The following is a 24,246-nucleotide window of genomic DNA, read 5'->3' as shown; positions in this document are numbered from 1 at the left end:
CGTTCAAAGGAAACTGCAAAGCGTCAGTTTTACCACATTGCTGTCTCACAACAATCCCCATACCCAGCCAGACACTGTAGATAAAAAGTAATAAAAAGCTAACTACAACAGATAGCCTCCTGGTTGTGAAGCATCAAGCACACGCAAGCACCTCCAAAGGTGTGGGCTTTGCCACCCTTTTAGGAAAGGGTCAAGTTCCACCTTTATTCTCTAATAAAAATGTATTTGGCTAAATCAGGTCACGTTTGGCTGCTGCGATCATCACTACAGTCACTGCGCGGCTCAAGGAAGCACAGAGTAGTTGTTCCATTATGCAGGGTGGGCGCTGGTTTGCTAACCCCAGCTAAAGGAACCTCACGCTGGTCTCTGAGGCACAAGGAGGAGGGAAGTGCACGGTTTGGTTCATTCACACTAATTAGGAAGGTCTTCTTGGGTCCCGGCCCTTTGTCTTTGCCCAATCCATCAGTAACATGACCTTTGAGACAGCTGTACTTGCACCCTTTTCTCACCAAAGCCATTAGGATCAACAGGGAAGGATTTCATGGTGAACAAGTCAAAGCCACGTCAGATTTTCACCAAAGATCAATATCCCAGAGCACATAAAATAACAAAGGAATCAAAACTTAAGCCTATAGTCAGTCCCACAAATGTGAAATATAATAGATACAGCAGTTAACTGGCTGATTTTCCAAGAAATAGGGGCAAATTAGCATGGGACAAGCCCTCTCCACATAAATCCTAGTGGACCTGCAAGGCCACAGAGCAATTTCTTGTTTCTGCAGATCAGCCATTTGCTCCCCGACCCTTGTAACCTTTACTGAAGCATCCTCTCTTGGCCATACATGAGTTTTCTAAATTTCAATGAAAAAAGATGATGGAACGACAGTTTAACAAACAGTACAACTACGGGGAGGCTTTTTCAAGGGAAGGGCTTTAATTCCATTCATAAAGACAATTTTTCTCCTTTCCAAGTACAGCTAACTCGTAACATCAGTTAACATCAAAAATTTTCACGTAGTCATAAAGCAGGCTGAAATGTGCATGGATGTTAGGGCACGCAGCTCTTGGGTGGGCTCTGTTTTCCTCCCACTAACTCCTGGCTACACAAAAACGTACACGTCCACCTTCCTGCTGATACCGAAATGAAGAGCTGATGCGAAAGGAACGGGACAGTGGGTATGGTTCATGTTTGGAAAGCGCTGACTGGCCTTCAGTCAGGCAGCAGAGCCACCTGCCAACTTGCTGCTCTTCTGCAGTAAAAAACAGGGAGAGAGAAAAGCTGCTAAACTGTGCAAACAATTTTTTTCCTTAAATTCTTGGCTTTTTTTTTTCTCTCTCCACTTTACTTTTTTTTTTGCTCTCTCACATTACTGTGAAATCACCGCCTAGATGCTTCCAAGAACTGGCACTGGCTCACCTCTGCCCTCTGCCCCCTCCCAGCTGCACACAGGTTGCTCCTACAAACTCGAGCCTGCGTTTCAAACCTCGCCTCCGTCTTTTGTTCTGTCTATGGCAGGAGGAGGTGGGTGCAGCCTGCGAGGCTGGCTCTGTGGTTAGAGGTGTGCCCAAAGGGCTGATCTGCAGCACCAACAACTGGCAGAGAGGCTGCAGGATTTCAGAGAGCTGATTTGGCAGCTGTTGTGTCCTCCTTCACCTAGCTGCGAGCCTACTTGACATCTTGTTCCTGAACACAAAACACTGCGCACCACAAGAACTTCACATTGAGCACAGGGGCAATGGGGGGGGAAGGAAGGCCGCAGGGAAGGGACAGAACAAAGATATCTCCTCTGAGCCCTTCACTCGGGATGACGTGAGTTCACACACACTTCATTATTCCTAAAACATGGTTCCAGTACTGCTGTTCTGGCCCGTGTAGAGCTTTCCTAAAGTCAGCATCCAGATATATGCACCAATATTGCATTCCCCTTCATGAATTCAAGACACCGTTCCTAACAGAGCAATCAAATCACAGAAACACTGCAGATGATTTAAGTTTAGATGTTCATTTTCCATAAACGAAAACAGAAACAAAAACGCCTGCAACTTTGGATAGGTTTCAAAATTTGAAATCCGTGGAGCCCCTCTGAAATGAACAGGGTTTTTTTTTTTGTTGTTTTTTATTTTAAATCAGTGGGGCTCTCTCTCCAAAGTGACAGTGTCAGAAAAGCTCCCCATAAGAATGTCAGTCTTCCAGTGGCTTCAGCATGTCCCAGTTGGCATTTCCAGGCCTCTCCCTTGGAGAGCATGAATCAATCCCCTTGGACTGCATTTTCAGCACACAATCCAGCACTGCTGATGTTAGAAGTCCTAGGGAAAAAGGCATAGGTGTGTTCCAGCTCTCACGTGACAGCCAACATCCTCTGCTGAAGGCCATGCTCGACAGGCTGGGCTTCCCGCACATCCTCCCCAGCAGCTCGGGCAGATCAGCGCCGCAGTCTGAGGAAGAACGCGTGCTTGCACTCCTTGCTGTCCAAGGGATAATACTTGTCATAAAAATCCAAAATGTATTCTTCAGTCTTAAATCCAAATTTTTGGTAGAGCAGCATAGCAGGGTTGCTTGCAGAGACGTGAAGGGTTACGTCTTTGCCCATGCAGGTCTGCCAAGGGAGGAAAAGGAAAAAAAAAAAAAAGAGGTATCACAGCAAGAGAATGAGAAAGCCTCTGGGGGAATGCGGAGGTGAAGAGATTCATCAGGTCTGGTATTTAAGTTACTGAGGAAACGTGAGAAAATCGCAGGTCTCAACACAGAAGTTACCACACGTAGCACCAGCTGAAACGTGAAGGGAGGCCAGCTACTGTTCCTCAGAGCCTCTGTTTCTGAGAAATGGGGACCCTCTGACAATAAAAGCAAGGCTTTGGATTATAATTTCTCAGCTTTCCATTGTCAAAGTCTAAGCAATTGTTCATTATAAATAATCCCAGCATACAGCACTAATCCCAAATACTTAATAACAACGGCCTGAAGACAAAACATGCCAAAGGATCAGGCGCTGTGCTCCTCCCCATCAGCAAACAGAGCTGAACTCTCTGGGACCGTGCTGCAGCACCACACCACCTCTGGGCTGTCACACTGGAATTCCTCTGCATCCCACCCAGCTCCTCTCCCATCCTTCAGGGCACAGCACTCGCCTCCCGAAAAGGCAAGGGAGTTCAGACAGCAAATGGCATCGCTGAAGTTCCCGTAAAGATCCGAGATTATAGGGGCAGCTTTATCTTTGATAAAACTATAATATAAAAATAAAGTATTGTTTTCTTGCTTTCATCTAGTGCTTTAGTAGCATTCTCTGTATACTGCATGTATGGTAACTCTAAGTGGCAATATTAACACCCTTTAGGAAATCTACGTGGCAGATCACTTGAAGGGAAAAGGTCTCACAGGGATTTAATAAAAAAAAAAAAAAAGTGAAATAATGAGGAGCCATTTTGGGGAAAAGGAGGTTGGAATTCATCTTATTAAGAAGATGCAGTTTGGTCCTCATCACTTCCATCAAAACATTCTTTGTTAAATTACGCTGTCCCCAAGAATTCACCCCCAACCTAAGCACACTGATCTTTATCTTCAGCAGAGAGACGGAGTTACCCTTCATCCAAAGGATATTAAGGAGGCCTCAGCTACAGAGAGCAGACCCCCGGTATCAGCCCAGGTAGGCTGCGAAGCAGCACACACAGCCTGGCAGTAGAGGGAGAGAAGGGCACTGTCACCACTTCTACATGAGTGACTACCATCTACCACTGACATATGCAGCAGTGGAAAAATAAATCTAACACGAGCCGGATGTACAACGGTGATCTCTCACTGCTAGCAAGTCTCATCAGCCTCAGACCTGCCTGGCTGTTCTCCACGTGTTCCTGAAAGCAGGAACAGGTTAATTGGTGTCATAGGTGCTACAAAAAGCTGTGGTGATTCCCCACAGCTGACTTGCAAACACATCCTGGTCCTGCCGGAGAGACAGGAGTACGGCGGCTGCATCCCTGCAAACGCTGGCTCATCTCTGGGCCTGTTGTTTGTAGGTGTTGACATCTCACATCAGCCCACTGCAGTTGAGGGCAATCTACTCAAACACTTCACACAGAGAGGCTCAGGAAATGCAAGAGGTGAATGTAAAATAGATTGCTCTGCATGTTGGCACAGGCTAGTAACCAGCGAGAGGTGGGCACTGCAGAAAGCTGTGTTGGTAGAAGAATTACCCTCAGGTGGCCAAGAGGAGTTGCTCTTGGTGGGAACTTTTTCTAAGGTACAGATCACTGTTCCCAAGGACCTGCCAGCACTCCCTATCTCTCTTTATCCAAATGAGTACAAGTAAAAACAGTTCCAATGGAGAGTTGTTGCTAGTACAGCTCATCTCAACTAAAACAAGTTGGGGAATCTTTCACACCAGCAGCTCTGCCAGGAGAGCTCAGGGAGTGCTAAAGTGGGTCCTGAGGAGGCACAGTTGGGCTCTGGAAAAGGACATCTGTCTGCATCCTTACTCAGATTTGTGCAATTTAATCCAAGGAAGTAAATGGAATTAAGGCCACCTGAAAAACAGCATCCATTCAGTGGTTTAATGAAGTTTAACTACTCTAACACTACCCCTTTAGTTAGCTCAGAATAATGTTCCCAAGTGTCCCTGTGCAACCAAGCCCAGTACAAGCCAGTCTGAACAAATCTGAATGAGGCTGCAAACACTTCAACTCTGCTGCATTTGAACCAGTGCATTTTAGAAGTGGACGAGAATGATTAAGATCAGTAAGAGATTTCAGGCAACTGCATCGGTCCCAGAATAAGCTTCCAGGTGTAGATAAGGAAAGCTACCATATATTCTAACCGAACTATTATCACTGTTACCAATTTGTTCCCTTCAAACCCCAAATTTACATTATTACTATTATGTGAACTATTGACCATTGGAGAATGCAAAATTAATCCCGAGACAAAGTCCATAGCATCTCACTAATTCTGAGGGCCTGACCAGTGCCGTTACTCTTCTAAACACATTTCAGTTTCTGCTTTTGAAGCAATCCTCCCACAAACATCCACATGGGCTGCTGACAGTGGACAATTTGTGCTGCTGTGTGAGTAAAGAAAGGGCAAGGAGAAAGAGACCGAAGGGAGGAACACAACACTACCTCCTCTCCAACACATGCATGTGTGCACACAGGGAAGGAGGGGGAGCTAGTAATTCGGCAGAGACATGGGATTTTTTCATTACCTGAATAAGATGATAAATCATGAAGGTTGCAATTCCAGCTCTCCTCCACTCAGGATGAACAAACAGAAAAGAGATGTAAGCTTCATTGTATTTCACATCTGGCACCATGAAGCCAAAGGCAATAATAACTTTTTTGTAAAGGACAACAACACTGAAGTCTGGGTACTGTAGGCATTCTGACAAATCAATTCCTACAAAGAAAGAGATAACAGTTGAAAGCACTGCAAACCAAGCAGAAAGCAGACCACGCTGTGTATACTTCCATGGAAATTCAGATTATGAAGCCCTTTCGTAAACACTTGATTTCTTCCTTTTGCCTTATTTCAAAGCTCTGTGACTGACAGATGCTTCAACCAAGCCCTTAGACAAAAATGAGACTTCTGGCACTGATGTCAATAGGTGCACACATTAGCATAGCACGCACAACGGGGAAAAGACTCCTTTACTCGTGGAGAAGAGACATTAAAGCCAACTTCCTTCCAAATGACCTACAGATAAAACCCAAACCAAAAAAAAAAAAACGAATGGTTTATAGATATATATATATACACACATATATACATATATACATATATACATATATACATATATGTGTGTGTGTGTGTGTGTGTGTGTCACTGTATCAGCAGCCAGCTAATCTCTCCTTAGTTTGTATGCTGAGCCATATCAGCAGACTGTTAAGCCTCCAGTTGTAGACATGCATATGGGTAAAGTCACTTGCATGTGCAAATGTTTGCTGGATTGGGTCCCAGTAAGTTTGTGCCCCTTGCCTGGGGCTCTAAGGGCTACGGAACCACTGGAGGGAAAGGGCCAGGCCAGCAGCAGGCTGGCACGCACCATCACCGCTCCACTCTGCAAACGCTGAAGGATCTGCCCGCAGACAAGCACGGGGGCAATGCAGTGTATCAGCTACTCCATCCTCTTCCTCCTGCAAACTCTCTCCGGGTGCAGCAGACCTGAAATGGGGTTTCAGCTTTTTCAGTGTTACCTGCCGAGAGTTCTTGTCTTTTTCTCTCCCTGGCCTTGACCTCCTCCTGCTTCCTCCGTTGCCTGTACTGAGCTGTTTTGTGAGCTACACTGTGAACCCGGCCACAGCTTTCAACGCTATCAAAAGATTTGCTTTTAGCACGCAAATTCTCTAATCTGGGGTCTGAAACAGCCTCTCTGCCAGCGGTGCTTCTATGAGTCAGAGGCTGGAGAGAAACACCTGAAGTCAGTGACTTCTGAGCGGGATTTGTTACCCTGCCTAACCACGCTGCTCTTGCAGCCCAAGAACATCTACGCAGCATGTTAGGGCCAAGCAGCTTAGCTCACAGCACCGAAGCCTGCTTGGTAATTTGGCTGTGTAGCCAGGCCCTAAGCGAAGTGCAACACACGGCAGTCACGCCATAAATGCTAGTTTCAGCCTCAAACTGGCGATCACAGATATATTTGGAACGTGGGGTAAGAAAACAGCAGAGTATGTTTAACAGCAACGTTTATCACTCTTGATGAGATGCAAGACCTCATAAAGCGCTAGGCAGAGAGAAGCGGGTGAATTATTTTCTTGCTCGAGAGTGAGCAGGGTGGGGTAAGACGTGGGAGGAATTGATTGGCAATAGGGAGCAGCGTTAATTATCTCAAGGCTGCAATTGACTGTGAAGTGCCTTACAGCATGTCTGTACAGGAGCACTACATTGCCCTGAGCGCTCTGGCATCGTTGATGAAGCGGTGCCGTCCCCTCAGCACGCAGCTATTCCTGCAGGAAGGTGCTTAGCTCAGTAGGGTTCGCCACTTGTTTGCTCAGGAGATGTTTCCCGTTAGGACACGAAGGCTCCAGATACCGTGAGAGGAATCTCGCTTCGTGTCAGCTCATTTGCGGTTACTACCTGCGAGCTCGTTTCTGCCGTGAGAGGAACAGGAAAAGCTCTGACAGGAAGGATTTGGGGAGGTGCAATAACTAAAGCCTGGACTCACAGCACCTTGTGAAGTGCCCAAGAACTCAGCCAACAAGACAGCATCACTACTAGGACGCAACTGGGTGTGCATCCCACCCCAACACCACTCCAGCAATTACACCAGCCCACCGTGAAGCTAAAAACCCTTTGTGTCCACACAGACATCACGTTTTATCTCCTGAAGTATCACATCCTCATTTCTCTCTCCTAATAAAACAGACCAAGGTACAATAATCCTATTATCCCAGCCCCAGAAAATTTACACCATGGAAGAAATTTTGATTCCTGTTTGGAGGCTGCTGGGAGTGTCAGCTCTCTGATTTAACGATGCACAGCCCATAGGAGGGTGGAACACACCCACGCTCCTTATGTTAAATAAAACAGGGTGAGTCCTGAAGAACTTAATGAAGGTGCAAAGCAACTTGGCCAGAACTTCAAATGCATTATCAGAAGAGGAGAGTGTATGACAAAGGGGTTCAGCCTCTGTCAGGATTGCAGAGTGTCTCACGAGCTCCAAAACAGCTTGTGAAGGGAAGACATGCCAAGCTATCTACCCCCGGATTGTACAATTTGGACAGTAAGTGGCACAAATAGCTCTGATCCTGACTGCAGCTTACGAGCACTGCTGAACTACAAACAACGTTGAATCACTATCTGCAAATCAAAACGTAAAGTAAACAGTTACTTGGAATAAAGGTGTGGACTGTTTACACGGGGCTTTCTAAATTAGTCTGCAGTGCTGACTGCTGATCAGAAGCTGATCCAGGCATTAGATGAACATTACAATTCTTATTTCATAAGAATTTGAGACAACAGTCACATAAGTGTGGCCCCAATCCCACCCCGTAAAGGGCAGCCACTGTCCCAGGGATCTTACAATTAAAGAGATGGTTCATAAAAATCAATACCATACACTGGTCCCATACACTGCCAATACTGAGGCTTGAAGAAATAAAGAACACCACAGCGAAGCTTACAGTCGTTAGCAATTCCCAGATTTCACTCCAATGAGCATTAGATCTCTGGCATAAAGCAGTTTGTGTACATCAAGCCCCCACCCCAAGCTGGATTCTGCTGGATGTTTGATTTTAGTAACTGCCTATTTCTATTGGCATCGATGGTGTTACCCAAAACGACCTCTTTCTTTAAGTGCTGTGCTAATTAGGGCCTAATTGCCCAGTTCTAAATGATCTCAGAAAACAAAAGACACCAAACTCATGTCTCCATCTCAACTACATTCCTATGACATCAGATAATGGTTTTCTAAGAACTGAGCCAGACACCAACTGAAGACACATTTGGCCAAAGATTTTTTTTTTTTTTCTGAACAAAACCACTTCCTTCTTAGAAAACCCAGCACAGAAGGAATCTTACCAGGCCAGAAGAATTCGTGGCACATGGAGTTTATAGTGGGGATGTGATTAGGGCGAACGTAGCAGTAATCAACAGGTGCTTCTGGCTCAGCCTTCCAGTGAGGATTATTCCTGTGTGGATACGCCCGGATTTCTGCCAGCAGCCTGAGTTTTGGGGGCTTTGTCTCATAGTCACGCCTGCCAGTTAACATGGAAAGCAAACACAGAAGGTGAGTGAGCAAAAATAAACGCTACTGCAGCTGAACGGGCACTGCCCATGAAATATTTTCTGACATGCTCAACTTGGAACAAAAGAAGTCTTCCATTCATGTGGGAAAACAGCACCCAGCTCAGCAAAAACAGCCTCATGCCAGAGGCCGGAACACTTCCTGGATCCACAGCACATTCAGCCAGCCTGTCTGAACAGCAGGACCAAGGGTGTTACAGACTTCCCCTAAAAGCAGGTGCACTTTGCATTCAGTGACTATGGTGACTCCTCTGCCCTGTTGTCTCTTCAAGATTCTCCTCCCTGCTGCAAGGATCACTGCCCAAAAGAAAAGCGTCCCCTCCCACAAAGATACTTCAATCACTGCCCAAGAAATGTGGGCTGCCAGTTCCCATGCCAAGAGCAAGTTCAACCTCTGCCCATCCGTACCTGATATAAGGTTTCAGGACACGGGACGTGTAAGGGCTGACAATGCTGTGGTCCGTCAGCAGGTCTTCTGAGCCTACCAATCGGTACAGAAACTTCGTCGTCTGCTGTCGATATCCCTTCATGGCAGGCAGCATCGTCTGTACAAAAAAAAAATCCAGAACACATCAGAAGTAGTCAATGACTTAACACGAGGGAATCACATCAACAGAGAAAGAATAAGGGCCTTTCTCTGTAACAGGGTGATCTGAACCCACAGGATGACAGTCCTACCTCAGAGGACTCTGCAGTGCACTCTCAGGTTCAGCACCCAATGCTATGAGCTGCACATACTGCTCAGCAAAGCACTGCAGGCAACTCCTCTCCCACATGGCATGAAAGAGCAGTTAGGCACTTCCAGGCCTCCGTCATCAGCCTTTGTGCAGGGGTGGAATACAAATACGTAAACATTTGTGGTGCTTATACTGATAGAAAGTTGTACTGCTTGAACACTGCGTGAGAAGAAAGGGGCTGGTGAGATAATTAGTGGGGACAGAGCCCCAAGTCAAAACGAGCCTTGTTCACATAATTCTTTTCATGTTCATGGTACCCCACAGTGGTGCTGTTCTCTGCAGCAAGAGCTCTAAAATAACCAGTGTCAAAAACCCACTTAAATTTGATGACACTCACCTGGTATCTGTCCAAGATCCTGAAGTCCTGACTAGTAGTTCTGTATGTCGCTTGCCCTTCCGGGGACCTGGAAACTCCTCCTTCTTTGGCTCCATAAATCCCATCAACCAAGAGCAGGGCAGCATTCACGACCTGGTCCAGGTCAAAGAGTGGCAGCCCTCTTTCCCTCTTGGCCTGCCTCACTATCAGCTTGCGCCTCAGTCTCCGGGCCTCTGGGGTCATGCTCATGGCATTGGGGCAGGCTTCCAACCTCTTCAGCAGCAGCTTTTCCTCATAAATACTAACAGAGGTATGCTTGGGAGCTCGGGGTTTAGCATCTTTCTCCACCTGTGGTTTCCTCTTGTCTCGCCCCCTCACCTGCAGCGATGCGTTTGACTCTTCAGGATCCTCACTGTCACCTTCCATCCTTTCCGTTTTTTCCTCTTCACTCTCCACCTCTTGCTTGATCTGCTCAGCTGTCTTCACTTTTTTCCTGCCTGCTATCACAGTGCCAGCACCGGCAGCCCCACTGGGAGGGGGAACGTACTCTATTCCTGGGTCTATGACTCCATCCCCTTCCATCTCCTCATCATCTGTTCAACAGATCAAAAAAATCCAGGAAAAAAAACCATAAACAATGTCCCATTTCAAAGGGGGTTCCTGAAAGACTTTTCTGCTAAGGAGAACTAACGTGGATTTACCCAACACGCTTTATTTTCTATTTACTTTTGGGCCTCCAGAGTTTGGACAGAGAATGCGTTAAGGGGTCCTATTTCAGGACACAGAATCAATCCTTTTCCTAAGGTCTCCTGCCTTTGGTATCCAAAAAACACTGCATCCTGGGCTGTGAGCTCATGCTCTTTGATAAACATTACATTGTTGAAAATTCCTGAAGATTGGGGATCAAATGATCAAGCTCTGTCTTTAGCTAGCATACCCTGGAGAAGTTCAATTTAAAATCAGGGAACAACAACGAGGTAGTACAAAAGGACGGCATTTGACCCTCTGCAGAGCATGTCCAACAAGAACTGCTTTACTCTCTGTTTTCTTAATTAGAACAAGGTCTGACCCCTTGAAGAACTACCAGCATTTAGCCTTGCGTTTCTGCTTTGCAACCTGACCAAAATTTATGATCTGTTAATTAGGATGATGTTGCTAGGTGAAATCTTCTACCCACTGGGTATTCAGGATGCCTCAGAAGACAATGGTGGTTCCTTCTGGTCTCAGAAACTGTGACTACAACTGTGAAAACCTATTTAAGACTTCAATGCAACCAAGACCAACAGAATTTAACCAGTTACTTTCCATCTTATCTTGAAAATATCCTGCAGCTCATTGGAAGTTTCTTTTTTAATTAGATGTTTTCCTTGATAACTACGTGTGGCTTATTATTAAACCAAAACCATAGCATCTCTTACCATGAAACAGAGCCTGTGGCGGCATGACGTCTGGGATGAGATCTGCTTCGGAGAGAAGGCTAGGAGTAGCTGAATGCGAGGCTGGAGTGCCGGGAGCAGAGAAGTCCAGAGATGGGGAAGGAGAAGGGCTTGTCAGAGGCGTGCGATCTGAAGAGCTCAAGGAGGAGAAGTCAATCACCTCGCCTTTCTCAAGGACGATATCGGGACGGCGGCCTCGGCTGCTGAATTTAACAGGAGTGGAGGAGGTGCTGCGGTCCAGGAAGCCAGCCGCCTCCTTCTGGGCTCGCCGAATATCCTTGGCTTCCTGAGTGCGAGATCTCTTCTCTTTCAGCTCCATGGCTGATTCCACCGGATTGCGGCTCACTCGTTTCCTGAGGCCTTCCACGGTAATGATGGGATCCAGAGGTGGCTTTGAAGCTGCTAAAGAAGTAGCTTGCTTATTCTAACAGACACCGAGCTCCTGCAGTCACTGTATACGTGCTTATGGTCATAAGGACAGATTGGCTAGAAATTTTAGAAGATGTATTCTCAAAATACACAAGAAATTCATTCCAAGGCATGCAGCATAAAGTTAATGCACTGCTAGAGCCTCACTTAAACCCCAATTCTGCTCCTCTGCACAGAAGGGAATTTGCATCCAATGTGGACAAAAGAAAGAAAAAAAAAAACATTCCCCGGGGTAAAGAGGAACAGAAGAACAACATATTTCAGCTGCACAAAAATGCACAAATCTCAAAAGCCTTACAATCAGTTAGCACAATGCAAAAAGGCACTGAAATGAAATATAAAAGGCTGCTCATTCTACAGTGCACGCAACATAATCCTCTTAAATCAGCCATTCCTGCAGAGCAAAACTAAGACAAAAAATCCTGCCCTGTAACTATCCATGCACATGAATGCGTCGTTTTAAGTAAACTTTTGTCATGCCTTCCAGCTCTGGCCCAGCTAGGAACCTAAACACCATTTGGGCAAGAGTTACCTTTTGCCTTTAGTGCAGATGCAGACAGCTTCTCTCCTTCAGGCTTCATTGTTGGGGGTTTATTATGAACCAGTTTCCACCACCCTGGTTCTCCAAATTCCTGGGCCCCTGAGCGGAAGAACAAGGGGCTTCCCACTGAGAGACAGCCAGCAACTGTGCTCCACCATGTCGAGGTCTTTTTCCTACAGTGGGAGACATGAAAAAAAGCGTTAGGTCCCCACTCACCAGCTACACCTTCATCCTGAAGCCTCAAGGAGGTCACAACACGCTCAGCCTACAAAGGACACTGCCACTAGCACCCCAATCATTCAAACACTCCGGTTCCTACCTTAGCTAACCATAGCCCTCTGAAATCAATCACTTATCTACAGCAAAACGTGAACAGGATCCTAGTGATAGCTGTGTTGACCTGACATTACAGGGACGTGTTCCCTTACTGAAGACAGCAAACAGGACTCTGGGTACACAGGATGGGAGAGGTAAGGGAAAGGCAGTAATAAAGGTTTCACTTCACGTAAAAGGAAAGAGAAACTTAAATTTAGACATCTGCTTTGGCGACTTTGAGATTTCAACACATTCAGCAAAGCCAGCTCCCAAAGCTGTGGGACAGAATCCTGAAGGCTGAATTCACAGGGGGCACTGGGATTCAATGGCTCTGCTCTCCATAGCTGCAGCTGTGCCAGGCACTGCAGAGAAGGAGAGCCAGGGCCTGAGAAATCACTGAGGACAACTGAGCTGCAGAAATTTCAGGGAACAGAGGAAAGCCTATGCCTGTCCCACAGACATAAAAGCATGAGCTCTATTCAAGACCTGTCTTGGAGTTTTCTGTCATAAAACCTCTCCTGTAGCACAGCAAAGAGGATACCCATTAATCAGCATACCTGCATCAGCCCTCACTGAACTGCTTTTGAATCGCATTTTTGGCCACTTGGAGGCATGGAGCTGCATTTAAGCCCTTCACTTCACAAGGCAGTGTGCTACAGTGGGCATCTGAGCACTTTCTGGTCTTCTAAGAACTTATCATGGGGCTAATGTAAACATCATTTAGGAAAAAAAGTACGAAGAAATATTTAAAAATGGCTCGTGGCCAGTAACTGAGATACTCCCTTGAATATGGGAGAATCAGGTTCGTGGTATAGAGTCTCAAACCATATTTGCACCGGCTCTCAGGATTCCTTCTTGCCTTTGCACACTCCCACTGGCCAACATTTCAGCACTTGGGCTAGGCAACTTAGTCATGTCCCTCAAACACGGGGGATTAACATGAAGCACCCCAGATCAGGGCTTGGAGCATCTAGATAAGATGCTGCTTAATATGCCAAGGATGTAAAGCGTAGCAGTTCTTGAACTGGGACACAGATTGGTCAGCTGTCCCTGCTCCACCAGCAGCTAGTGCAGGCAAGGCAGCGATCACTTCATCTGAATCTGATCAGAGCCAGGCAGGTCTCAAAAGACAGCAGGCTCAGCAGACATCACTGAATTAAACTGGATTCTTGTCCAGTTTTAATTCATTTTGCTCAGCAAACAGAGCCTTGGGGAAACATCATGCCTTTACCTGTTTCCTAACAAGAAAGTCCAGTGTTTCTCAATGAAAGCACAAATGTCTTCTTTCCACCTGAAGTACCCTTGCCGGCCGGTTCCTTCCAGGGACAAATTGTACATTGCCAGCATAACGACCTGGAACAGAAAGAGGTGGATACCAGTGCATCTTTTCTGCTTCAGCTGGTGAGCTGTCACCCAGCCACGTGATGTCATACGCACCCAAATCTCTGCTGTCTCGTAAATTTCTTATTTTTGCAACATCTGAAGCAATTTCTGCAATCCGTCTTTGTCCTGCTTTCATGGTGCCCTTTCTAACTTTCCTATTGTTAGATGCACGTTCTGCTGGTTTTCAGAGATTTCTCCATCCCAGGGGAATAAAAGCCGCCTAACTAGGCAGGTTTACGACGAGGCAAACTTTTGCACTGGGCAGTATAAATGAATTATATCACAACTGGAATCTGAACGTAGGGTGGAAGTATGAAAAAAGTCTTTCAAAAAGAAAAAAAATCTGTGACAAGTAATCCCATCACCTTATCCATCAGAAATATTGTCACCGCAGTCTTTCTAGATACTTGCTGCTGCATTTCAAATTGAACAGAGGTTAAACTAGGTAAAGCTACTTGGCATTTACTATTTAGTCTTGGTATGGAGGAATTAAGTTTGTCATTTCATTAAATGATACTTTTACAGATCTTCTACACGCTTCATAACCAAATTCAGTCTGACCTACTATAGGACAGGTTTGAAAAATAACGCTCCTCTTTTTAAATAAACCCCAGGTGACCAGCGGTTAAATATATTTAATGAATGCATTTGAATACAACTAAAATCATAAAGCTAGGCTGCGATCGTCTTTAACAATCCCACAGCCTTGACAGGATACCACTTCTAATGGGGACATATTATTCACTGCCACATAGGTTTGAAGTCTTGTTTTTGTTGTTGGGGGATGTTTTGTTTGTTTGCTATTTTTAATCAGAGGTGGTCTCCTAGCAGTGGGCAGCTGCTTTTGAAAATACATCACTGAAGACACCAAAATGAAGAAATTATGAAGAAAATAGACAAAATTAAGAAACAGACAGCCTTAATGCCCCCTATACTCTATTTCTGCCTCATAAGCCCTCTTACTGTGCTAACTATTTCTCTAGAATTTCGTATTGATAAAGTCAGGTGGGACAGTACTTCAGATATATATATATATATGTATATATATATATATATACACATGCATATATATATATATATATATATGCATGTGTATATATATGCATGTGTACATATATATATATAAATTTATACAACTGGCCATAAGGATCTGTTGAGGTCACACAGTCTGAAAAAAAATTCAGAAATCACCGTCCACATTTTTCCTGCTTCAGACAGATCAATTTTTCCACTTCCTTCAATCTGTTGTACTCAGAAGTAGCAGCTCTGGCTGCTGGAGGCCTAGGGAGACCTTCTTCTTCACCAGTTTAGATCCTGTCTTTCTCTTCCCCATGCCACTCTCCTTCCACTCCACTGCACAGAGCTGAGCGTAACGCTAGCAGCCCTTGCTTCCCAGGTCTGTAATCAGCTGAAACTCCACCACTCTGCCAACCACAGACAGCTCCTCTAACCTTTCCCAGCCCTGTGCAAGGAAACCACCAGAAAGCACAGCAGAAGTTGCAACTAATGTTTTAACTGAACTGTTATGAGGCAGTGCACTGCTACTGTCCCAAAGGACAAAAAGATACCTTGCCCACACTACCCAGTGTTTGGCATCTGGAAGCACTTCAGGCAGCAGTTCCTGCTTGACCAAATCCACTTTCTGCAGAAGTGCTCAGCACTGCCTGCCCCTCCTCAAACTAAACCAGCTCCCTACTTGGAACAAGATATTGTGCATCGATCTACCCATGCAGCGGTTACTGCATAATGCAGAGTATTTTGATGGCTCGGGTGTGCAAGTGACTGAAACAGCAGAATTCTGCAAGGACTACTGCTAGCAAGCAGGCAGCCAAGCCAGAGCTCTGCGTTCAGGGAGCTGGCAAGCTCTCTGTTTGTGTGTTGCCACCTCACAAGTTTTACATTTGTTCGTATATATAAAAAAAACTCTTCATGCCTCGCAGCCAAATTAAAATTTGCTTCTCCAAACTTGCCCGAAGCCATGAAATTCATGAGCAACATGAATGAGGAAAAAGAAAAAAAAAAAAAAAGAAAAATGAGGAATGTGGTTTGTGTGATTATATTTCAATTTACTTGCCAAATGCTCAAGTTCTAATCTGCAGGCAATCCCTAGCTAATTAATTTCTGAAGTTCATGTATACGGTTCTTTGTCATCTATACCCAGTCCTCCTTTTCTAGGTAGTACATACACAACAAACAACAATTTTAGAAAGTCCTGTGGTTATTCTCCTGGCACAAACATTCGACTTACTTGTTGCCACGTTAATCTCAGCCGTTCAAATTGCTCCTTCCCATCTTCTGAGCAATCCGAGCAAGTAAATCTGAAAAAGTTGTCTCCTTTGAGGTAGCTGAGCTGTTCTCTCAGTTGACCTAAAATTAATAGGCAAAAGATCAGATTTTTGGTCCTTTCATAGGAAAAATAATTTCCTACATCAGGCAAGAAAGTATTTTTTCCTGGAGTCCAGAGACCAACACTCCTTGGGAACTGTCTGGAAGTCACTGTGATGTAACATATGGATCAATTTTACAGTTGCAGCAGTCAGCAGGGACCAAGTGAAAACCACAGGCATTAAAAGGGGCATCTGAACACATGGACAAAGCCAAAGCATTTCCTCGCTTCCTCTGCATTTTTCACTCCTTGCTTCCCCAGAATAATCTACACACTGCAATAAATAACTGTTTCTCCACTCTACTTTAAAAAACAGCTGACCTTCAATATAAGTTGAACAAAAGTGATCTACTGGGATAGAGACACCTATAAAACCCCACACATCCAAAGCTAAAGGCTCAAATTCTGTTTTTGCAGCAGAGCACGGGGAAAAAAAAATCAAGTGAATCAGGACTTCTAAACTCAACATTCATTAAAGAAATATGAAAAAAAGAAATCACAGGACAGGGGAACAGTTAAGTCTATATATAATATTTCCAAATTTCACATACGAAAGGTCTTTCTCCAAACTCATTCCATCTCCTTTATTATATCACTACAGCAGATCAAGCACTTGCAATGTATGGCTGCGCTGCTTTTGTAGTCAGTTGCAGAATCCAACTACAAAAGTTGCACCAATGTTTGTTGGAGAAAGCCAAACCAACCGATTTGGTAGTTTAACAGAATGTTTAGATGGCAACTCAGCGTGGCAAGGGATTATTTGCCTGAGCTCACTGGCAACTTTCACAAGCATCAATTGATAGATGTATAACTGAACAATTAGCAAAGAGAATAGCATTTTCTTTTTCCAGCTTGTTTACTTTACCCATTTGTATCTAGTTACTGTTGCTCTGTGACTGGCTTTCTCTGCTCTTTGAATTTGTTCCACAGCAACTAGAAAGAGGAACATCTTTGTAAAATTATACAGATGGAATGTTAAATCGAGTGCTCTCAGGTGGGATACCTCATGCTACCTTTACTACCTTTAACTCTGATCTCTCTTTTTTTTTTTTAATTAATACATTTCAAGTTAATGTGTCCCATTACCTGCACAGCATCTTAATGGTGCTATGCTGGCTCCACTCACTAACAGCAAGGTGCTCACTAACCATGCCTTGAGAGGAGATTTCTACACTAGGCTCCTGGCAAGCTCTAGGATGGCAATAAGGGCAGCTCCGATACAGCTGCGAGGCAGATGCCAACTGAAGAGCTCGGTATTTCTAAATGCAGAAGTAATAATAAGCACACACAAAAGCAGATAATAAAACCAGTGCTTAGCAATGTCTAGGTTTTGCATCTAATATCAGATCCAACAATGTAGAATCAGAAAGGGAAGCCAAGTCTATTACTTAGCTAACAGAATGTATCATATGTCAATGAGCAAGAGCAAAAGGATCGAGTGATGTAGCTTGCTCCAAGTGCCTCCCAAAGCCAGCTGCTAATGGCTGGACATGCTTCTGTCAAAGCTGCACTGAATTCACATTCTGGACACACTTCTGTGAAAGATGAATTAAATTCACATTATCAGGAAATCATCAGGGCTGAGATTTAGCCACAAACTCGGAAAAGGAAAAAGGTACCACCACCTACAAAGTCCTGCTCCTCCCAAACCTCTGAGGAAGTGTTATCTTTACCTGAGAGGAGTGAAAGGCCAAGACCCTCGGCCAAAGTCCCTTAGCAAGCCAGTGTCTGACACACAGGAAGGTGTGCACGTTCCTGAAATCATCCCCTTGGTTGGTTACCAGTTAGAGCAAACAGTCCCATTTCTTGCAGGGAATGGCAGTCTCAGACACACGCCTGGCTCTTGGGTCAGCGTGCCCACATGGTAAATCACAACCCTAGCAGTGTCAACTACATACAGGGAGGGCAACAAGAGACAGCAACACCAGCCTCCTTACTTGCTGGAATCCACTTCTGGCACTTCTCGCAGTAGTAGGACATCTCCTCCATCCAGGACGCGTCACCCTCGTCGCTGTTCAGCGAGTCTCCGCTCTGGTCATGGGATAAATCCACCGAGGCCTGGTCTTCAGACTCCACAATCAGGAGGGTTTCTCCTTCCACCTCACCCTCTTCCAGGCCCTCTGAGGTCGATGTCCTTGTGGCTTCATCGTCGTGGCGGCTCAGCAGCCCACTCATGTGGACGTTATTAGCCATCTCTCACCGCCTAAAGCGGGACAGTGTTTGTGCTACAAGGAGCCCACCATCCCCACATTTACAAGCCCCTCCACGCTGGAGGTACCAGCCAGGTGTCCGCAAGTAATACTGCTGGAAGAAATATTTTGGGTATGCTCTAGGGCTTTTGGAAAAGGAATATAATGTATCTGAAAGAAAGCCTTTCAGGAATGTCTGTTTACTGAAATGCAAGTAGTTAGACACAAATCATCTCCAAACGCCTTTAGTCAAACCTCGAATGCCTCAGGCCCTGCCTAGGACTGCTGGGAGCCCTTCTCCATGAGCATCTTGTCTCTCTCTTCTTTAAGCTGCTTTGTCAAAGCAATCTGCTCTTCCAACAGGCGAATATTCTCCTTCTTCTGATGTTGTCGCTCCAGATCTCTGAGAACTCCTCTGTGCAGCCTCTGAAAGCACAAAGGGACAGGGTTCATCACAGCCTGTTTGGTTGAGAGTGACCAACCCCACCCCAGCTCCAGTCCCTCCCGCAGAAGCGCTTGCCTTGCCCTGCTGCCTCTGCAAACCTTAGTCCTCTGCCACCTCCTGCAGCCACACCACTTAAAACTAAAACTACAGGAGGTGGCACCTGGTGTTGATGGTGTTGCACCAAACCCACTTTGTTTGTACTCGCTTCAGATGGATGCATTTTCTGAGCAGGAGAGACATTGGGCAAAGAAATGCTTTGCACCAGTAGCTCCCATGCTGCGCAGGATGCACACAACCTGTAACAGCCTTGTCCCTCTGCTTGGAGAGAATTTGGTGGCAAACTGATAATAATTTTAAGAAAAAATGCAGTTTGTCTTCATCTGCTTCTTTCTGCTTATGTCCTACTCTTTATAAAACAAACAAACCAAAAAAGGCTGGTAAACTCTTGCTGCAAGGAAGGTAAAAGTCCCACAGCTTGTCTATGCCAAGCTCTTGAAAAACGATGGCACTTCATTCAAAAGCTATACAAACCCTTTACCAAAAATGTTTGCTATAAATAAATTGTGCAACACAGACTGGTGGTTTGTACATAGATGGGTAGGCCACCAAAGGAATGTAAAAAACCCTAAGAAAATCCTATGTAGTCTTTGTTTCCTCCTTATACTTGCCTGTGTCTGCTACCTGGAAGGCTTTCTTACTCAGCTAATGAAATGCTCGACCCTCATGTCTCACCAGGTGAACGCAGAATGAGCGAAACCAAAACTAGTGACGGGGACTGGGATGGGGAAAAGGAGGGGAGGGACTACCCGGGAACCAGCTCTTCGGACTGCAGCTCTACACGCCTGGGAGCAGGCAAGGCAGCAGAGAGATATAAAAGGAGGGATGGTGAGACTAAGGCACGGGATGGAGATGCCAAGACTGACAGTGGCTCTGGGAGGACAGGAGACCACAGTGAGGGTTTAACTGGTTGGGCACCTTGCGCAGGGGACAGCAGCTGGGCCTGGTTCTGCAGAGGAACACAAAGCGACCTCGGTGGGCTCCGGGTGCAGGCACCCAGCCACTCCTGCAGCACTTCGGAGGCTGTGCGAGGCGTCCTTCTCAGCTGGGCTGGGGCTCCCGGGGCAGGCAGGCGTTTTTACATGTTCAGACATTTACTAGGTGTCAAAGCAATAGTCAGAAGCTTGTCAGAAAATATTATGCGCGAGGGCAGAATATCCACGTTACTTATTTCCGTTGCGTTACCTAAAGAACTGGGTTCCTTAAACCAGAAGCCATTATAACCGGACTTGAAAATTCAGAATTATAAAACGAAAATCTCAGGTTTCATTTATAAAAATACAAGCTTTGAGCCTTAGGCTTTCTGAGTAGCATTTCACATCAAGTTTTAACTGATTGCTGGTAACATAAAACCGAGCATTTTGGCTTTGCTTCTGCAGCAGCAGCATCTCGAAGAATGCTCCTATCCCTGCAAGTACATAATCTGCATCACCTTCAGCTGCTGGGGAGATCTCTTCTAACTCTAGAGGCTGTGCTAACCCATCCCTAAATATACAGCTCAGGCACCTCTGAACTCCTCTGTCAGATGTACATTTTGGGAGAAGAGGGTTTTTTTGGGAGGGAAGACAGACCCAGGCACGCTGCCCAGTGCAAGATGTGGGAGCTTGCCTGTAGCCATGCAATTCTTTTTCCCTTCCTGGCCTTCAGAGGCTGTGCCCTCACCTGGGTATTTGGATGGATAGAAAACAATAGGTTACTTTTTTTTTTTTTTTTTTTTTTTTTTTTTTTTTGTGGCAAGGGACAACATTTTAATTCACATATTAAAAAAAAAAAATTTTGCCCCCCAAAAAGGTTTTCCACTGACCAACTGGATCCTTTGGCCCTTTCATCTCTAGGAAACTCAGCAAAACTGCCTATCTGCAGGCAGCAAAACATTGCCTACCCACAGTAACGGCTGCTTCTAGTTATGGGAAAATGTATTAAAACAGACCCATGGGGAGAAAATTGCCCATCGTTGTCAATAAATTAAGCAGCATTTGGTAGAGGTAGCATTTACCCAGACAGAAATGGCCTCAGGTGTAACAACCAAAGCTATTTAACAGTATTTTGCAAATGAAACAACAAGAGGAACACGCAAAGAGCTGCAAGTCCCCATTTACTTCCTGATATCGTTAGAAATATATGAATCAACCAGAGGGCATCACCCATATCAGCTCATTTGTGGATGACGCTCTTTTTATTAAAGACATTGTATATGCTGGAGGAATGCAGGTTACAGAACCGTTTACCCATGATTTGAGTTCGGATGCAGTCCCTACACACCAGGGCACCGCGCTCAGGATGAGCAGGCGCTCAGCGTTTGGTTTCTCGTGACTTGTTTAGCCTGTTGCCCACAGCATTGTGTACTTCGTGATAAGCAGATCCTGCTTGGATGGTAGAGCGACTTATTTCCTTGAGGACTTCTCTATGCCTGTTACCTCTTTATCACAGAATCACAGAAACATCTAAGTTGGAAAAGACCTCCAAGATCACCGAGTCCAACCTCTGACCTAACACTGACCAGTCCTCCACTAAACCATATCCCTAAGCTGTATATCTAAACGTCTTTTAAAGACTTCCAGGGATGGTGACTCCACCACTTCCCTGGGCAGCCTGTTCCAATGTCTAACAACCCTTTCGGTAAAGAATTTCTTCCCAATTTCCAACCTAAAGCACCTCTTTCCTTCTCAGATCAGTCTCATCTTCCAAGATCCCTTGTTCTTAAGTGCTGACAGAGACAATATCTCTAGGATAAAATGTAATCTTGTCATTACGGATGGCACAGCAACAGGCACCTGAGCTGCGGTGTGGATTGGCAGCTTGAACTGTGAGGTTTGTAGCTCCTGACTACTTCAGACCTTTAGTAAAAGACATTTAACATAAGATTTTGTGGTGTGTGTTTGGTGTGATTTAAAACATCTACGTTTAAACCAGATGCGTGCCCTCATCCTGGCACTTGCTGGGCTCACTGGCAGAGTTAAAACCAGCTTTTTGCCCACGTTTCCACCACGTGCAGCTTGTCCCTTCTGAACATATTGCCCTGGGTCGCCTTTGCCCGCCCCCCGCCCACCACCGCACCTGACACGGGGCCGCGGGGCTCCCCCGCCCACCACCCGCCCGCCTCCCCACAGGGCGCACACTGCGCGCCGCGGCCTGAGGCACCGGGGGGGAGACCGAGGGGGCGTGGCCACAGGTGAGGGGCGTGGCCAAGAGAGACGGAGCCACGCCCCCTTTCAGCCTGCAGGTGAGGGGCGGGGGCCGAGCCATGTGGGCGAGGCCACGGGTCCATGTGGGCGTGGCCTGTTCAGAGGGGGCGTGGTCTGTTCAGAGGGGGCGTGGCCCGCTCGGCGGGGGCGTGGCTTGTCTCCCCCCCTCCCTCCCCCGCCCCCCCCCGTCCCGGCGGCCCCGCTCACCTCCTGCTCCCGCCGCTGCTGGACGTGCACGGCCGCCACGGTGGCGGCGGAGAGGAGCGCGGTGACGGCCAGCACCGCCCGGGAGCTCCTCGACATCGCCGCCGCCGCCGCCGTTCCCGCAGCCGGGCCGTTGCCGGGCCGGGCCGGGCGCGCGAGCGGCCGTTGGCGGCCGTTGGAGGGGGGTGGGGGTGGATGGGGGAGGCGCGGCCAGGCTGAGCGCCGAGCGCGTCGAGCTAGGCATGAGCAATCGAGCGCCGAGCGGCGGGGGGGGGGGTGGATCTTGACTGGGGGGGGGGGTGTCGCAAAATGGCGGCCGCCCCCTCCCGCCCGTCGGGGCCGCTGGTGTGAAAAGGAAATAAAAAGTTTTTTTTTTTCTGAGCCCGAGAAGGTTGTGTTTTATTTTTTGCTGTTATGGCACGCGGAGCTCCTTGCCTCGCACACAGAGCCGTGCGGAGGGCTTCAGGCGCTGTGTTTCAGGGCGCTTTTACCCTATAGCACATGAAAATCCCTGTGGCTGCTGTGGAGCTGGCAAGAGGCTGGCTCCCAAACAGAGAGGAGCGTGTGAGCAGTCACCATCTGCTGTGTAACACCACAAATCTGCAAACACAGATACAGGGCAGCAACATCACAGGCTCACCTAGGCTGGAAGAGACCTCCGAGATCACCCAGTCCAACCCCTGCCCTAACACTGACCAGTCCTCCACTAAACCGTATCACTGAGCTCCACATCTAAACATCTTTTAAAGCCCTCCAGGGATGGAGACCCAACCACTGCCCTGGGCAGCCCATCCCAATGCCCAACAACCCTCTCAGTATAAGGTGACACTTGGGAATTTCCCAAGCAAAGGGATGTCCAGCAGGGAGGTGGGATACCCCATGAGCTCTGTAAATCCTGAAGGAGGTCAGAGAACAACCGCTCACCCTTCCCCACACTACCATGGTAGCCAGGTAGGTGGATATGGACAGCAAGCTTAACCAAAAAGAACATTTTTCCACGATGTATGAGCAAATTGTGGAAGCCAGCCCTGTGTGCTGCAGAAGCTGAGCTTATCTACAGATTCAGAAAGGATCCGGGCAAATCTGTGGACAACCATTGCTGTCGAGATGTTGCTTTCAGCTCATGAATTCTGTAAACCACAAGTGAACCGTCAGGTGGAAGGTTTATTGTGAAAGGCGTAGTCTTATCACTGACTTCTTTCCTGTTTTGTTTTGTTTTTTGTTTTTTTGTTTTTTTTTTTTCCAGGCATTTGCTGCTGCTCTCCGTCAGGCAGGACTGTGGGCACAAAGATTTTCAACTTCGGCAGCTACCACAGTCCCTAGCTGTAAAACAGGCTCAGATACGTCCAGGTAGAGCTTGGCAGTGCTGCACTGCAGTCAGCTTCTGGGACGTGAATGGGACCCTCTGCTGCACGGAGGCAGCCATGTCACGTCCCCAGCCCAGCCCTGAGCAGAGGAGGCAAACCAGATGTGTGAAGCCAGCCCTTCCTCATTATAATCTTCTTCATCTGTCTGCTGAACAAATGTGATTAAAATGAAAGGCGAAATTAATGGGAATGATAACATTTCAATTTAGTATAATAGTTTTGCTCACATCAGTGTGTTTACTGTTATTAAGACTTATGCATAAAGTGCTTGTAGCGCAGCCAACGCCACTGGAGTGCCAAGAACTGGGTCGAGCCAGCTGCACGGCGGATGTGAGCCAGCGTGTAGTGCCCTGGGCACCGTGGAAGGGCTCACCCCAGCTGGGAGCCGAGTGCCTCTGCCCGAGCCTGGCATTAATCACTCGAGGGGCTAAAATCCCAGACGGGGAATATTCAGGATGTGGTTTCACAGGGGAGCTCTGGCTTAAGGTGTTCTCGTGTTCTCTTTCCATCCCTCCCGAGGACCAGGGA

At 46.6% G+C, this 24,246-nt stretch overlaps 2 protein-coding genes across 3 annotated transcripts; both read right to left on the bottom strand.

Annotated features, from left to right (window-relative positions):
* Positions 1–1,346: 1,346 nt before the first annotated feature.
* KAT14 (lysine acetyltransferase 14) lies at positions 1,347–18,724 on the bottom strand. Of its 2 annotated transcripts, none has more exons than XM_032185013.1 (10): positions 18,209–18,724; positions 16,134–16,252; positions 13,734–13,855; positions 12,179–12,360; positions 11,200–11,619; positions 9,803–10,374; positions 9,137–9,273; positions 8,504–8,679; positions 5,193–5,383; positions 1,347–2,597 (listed from the first exon to the last, which is right to left on the bottom strand). In XM_032185013.1, the coding sequence occupies exons 1-10, from the start codon at positions 18,462–18,464 to the stop codon at positions 2,424–2,426; spliced, it is 2,349 nt and encodes a 782-aa protein (XP_032040904.1). In that variant the 5' UTR covers positions 18,465–18,724; the 3' UTR covers positions 1,347–2,423. The 2 variants fall into 2 exon arrangements, with proteins under 2 accessions (XP_032040904.1, XP_032040905.1); XM_032185014.1 differs by having other exon boundaries at positions 11,200–11,616.
* LOC116487812 (protein PET117 homolog, mitochondrial) lies at positions 18,721–22,485 on the bottom strand. Its single transcript, XM_032185015.1, has 2 exons — positions 22,355–22,485; positions 18,721–18,886 (listed from the first exon to the last, which is right to left on the bottom strand). Exons 1-2 carry the CDS (start codon positions 22,448–22,450, stop codon positions 18,737–18,739), a joined length of 246 nt encoding a protein of 81 aa, XP_032040906.1. The 5' UTR covers positions 22,451–22,485; the 3' UTR covers positions 18,721–18,736.
* Between the last annotated feature and the right edge of the window lie 1,761 nt (positions 22,486–24,246).

This window comes from Aythya fuligula, chromosome 3 (assembly GCF_009819795.1).
Source record: "Aythya fuligula isolate bAytFul2 chromosome 3, bAytFul2.pri, whole genome shotgun sequence".
In the NCBI taxonomy this organism is placed as follows: Eukaryota; Metazoa; Chordata; class Aves; order Anseriformes; family Anatidae; genus Aythya; species Aythya fuligula.
The sequence above is the reverse complement of the archived record's forward strand: the minus strand, read 5'-3'. Positions and strand labels throughout refer to the sequence as shown.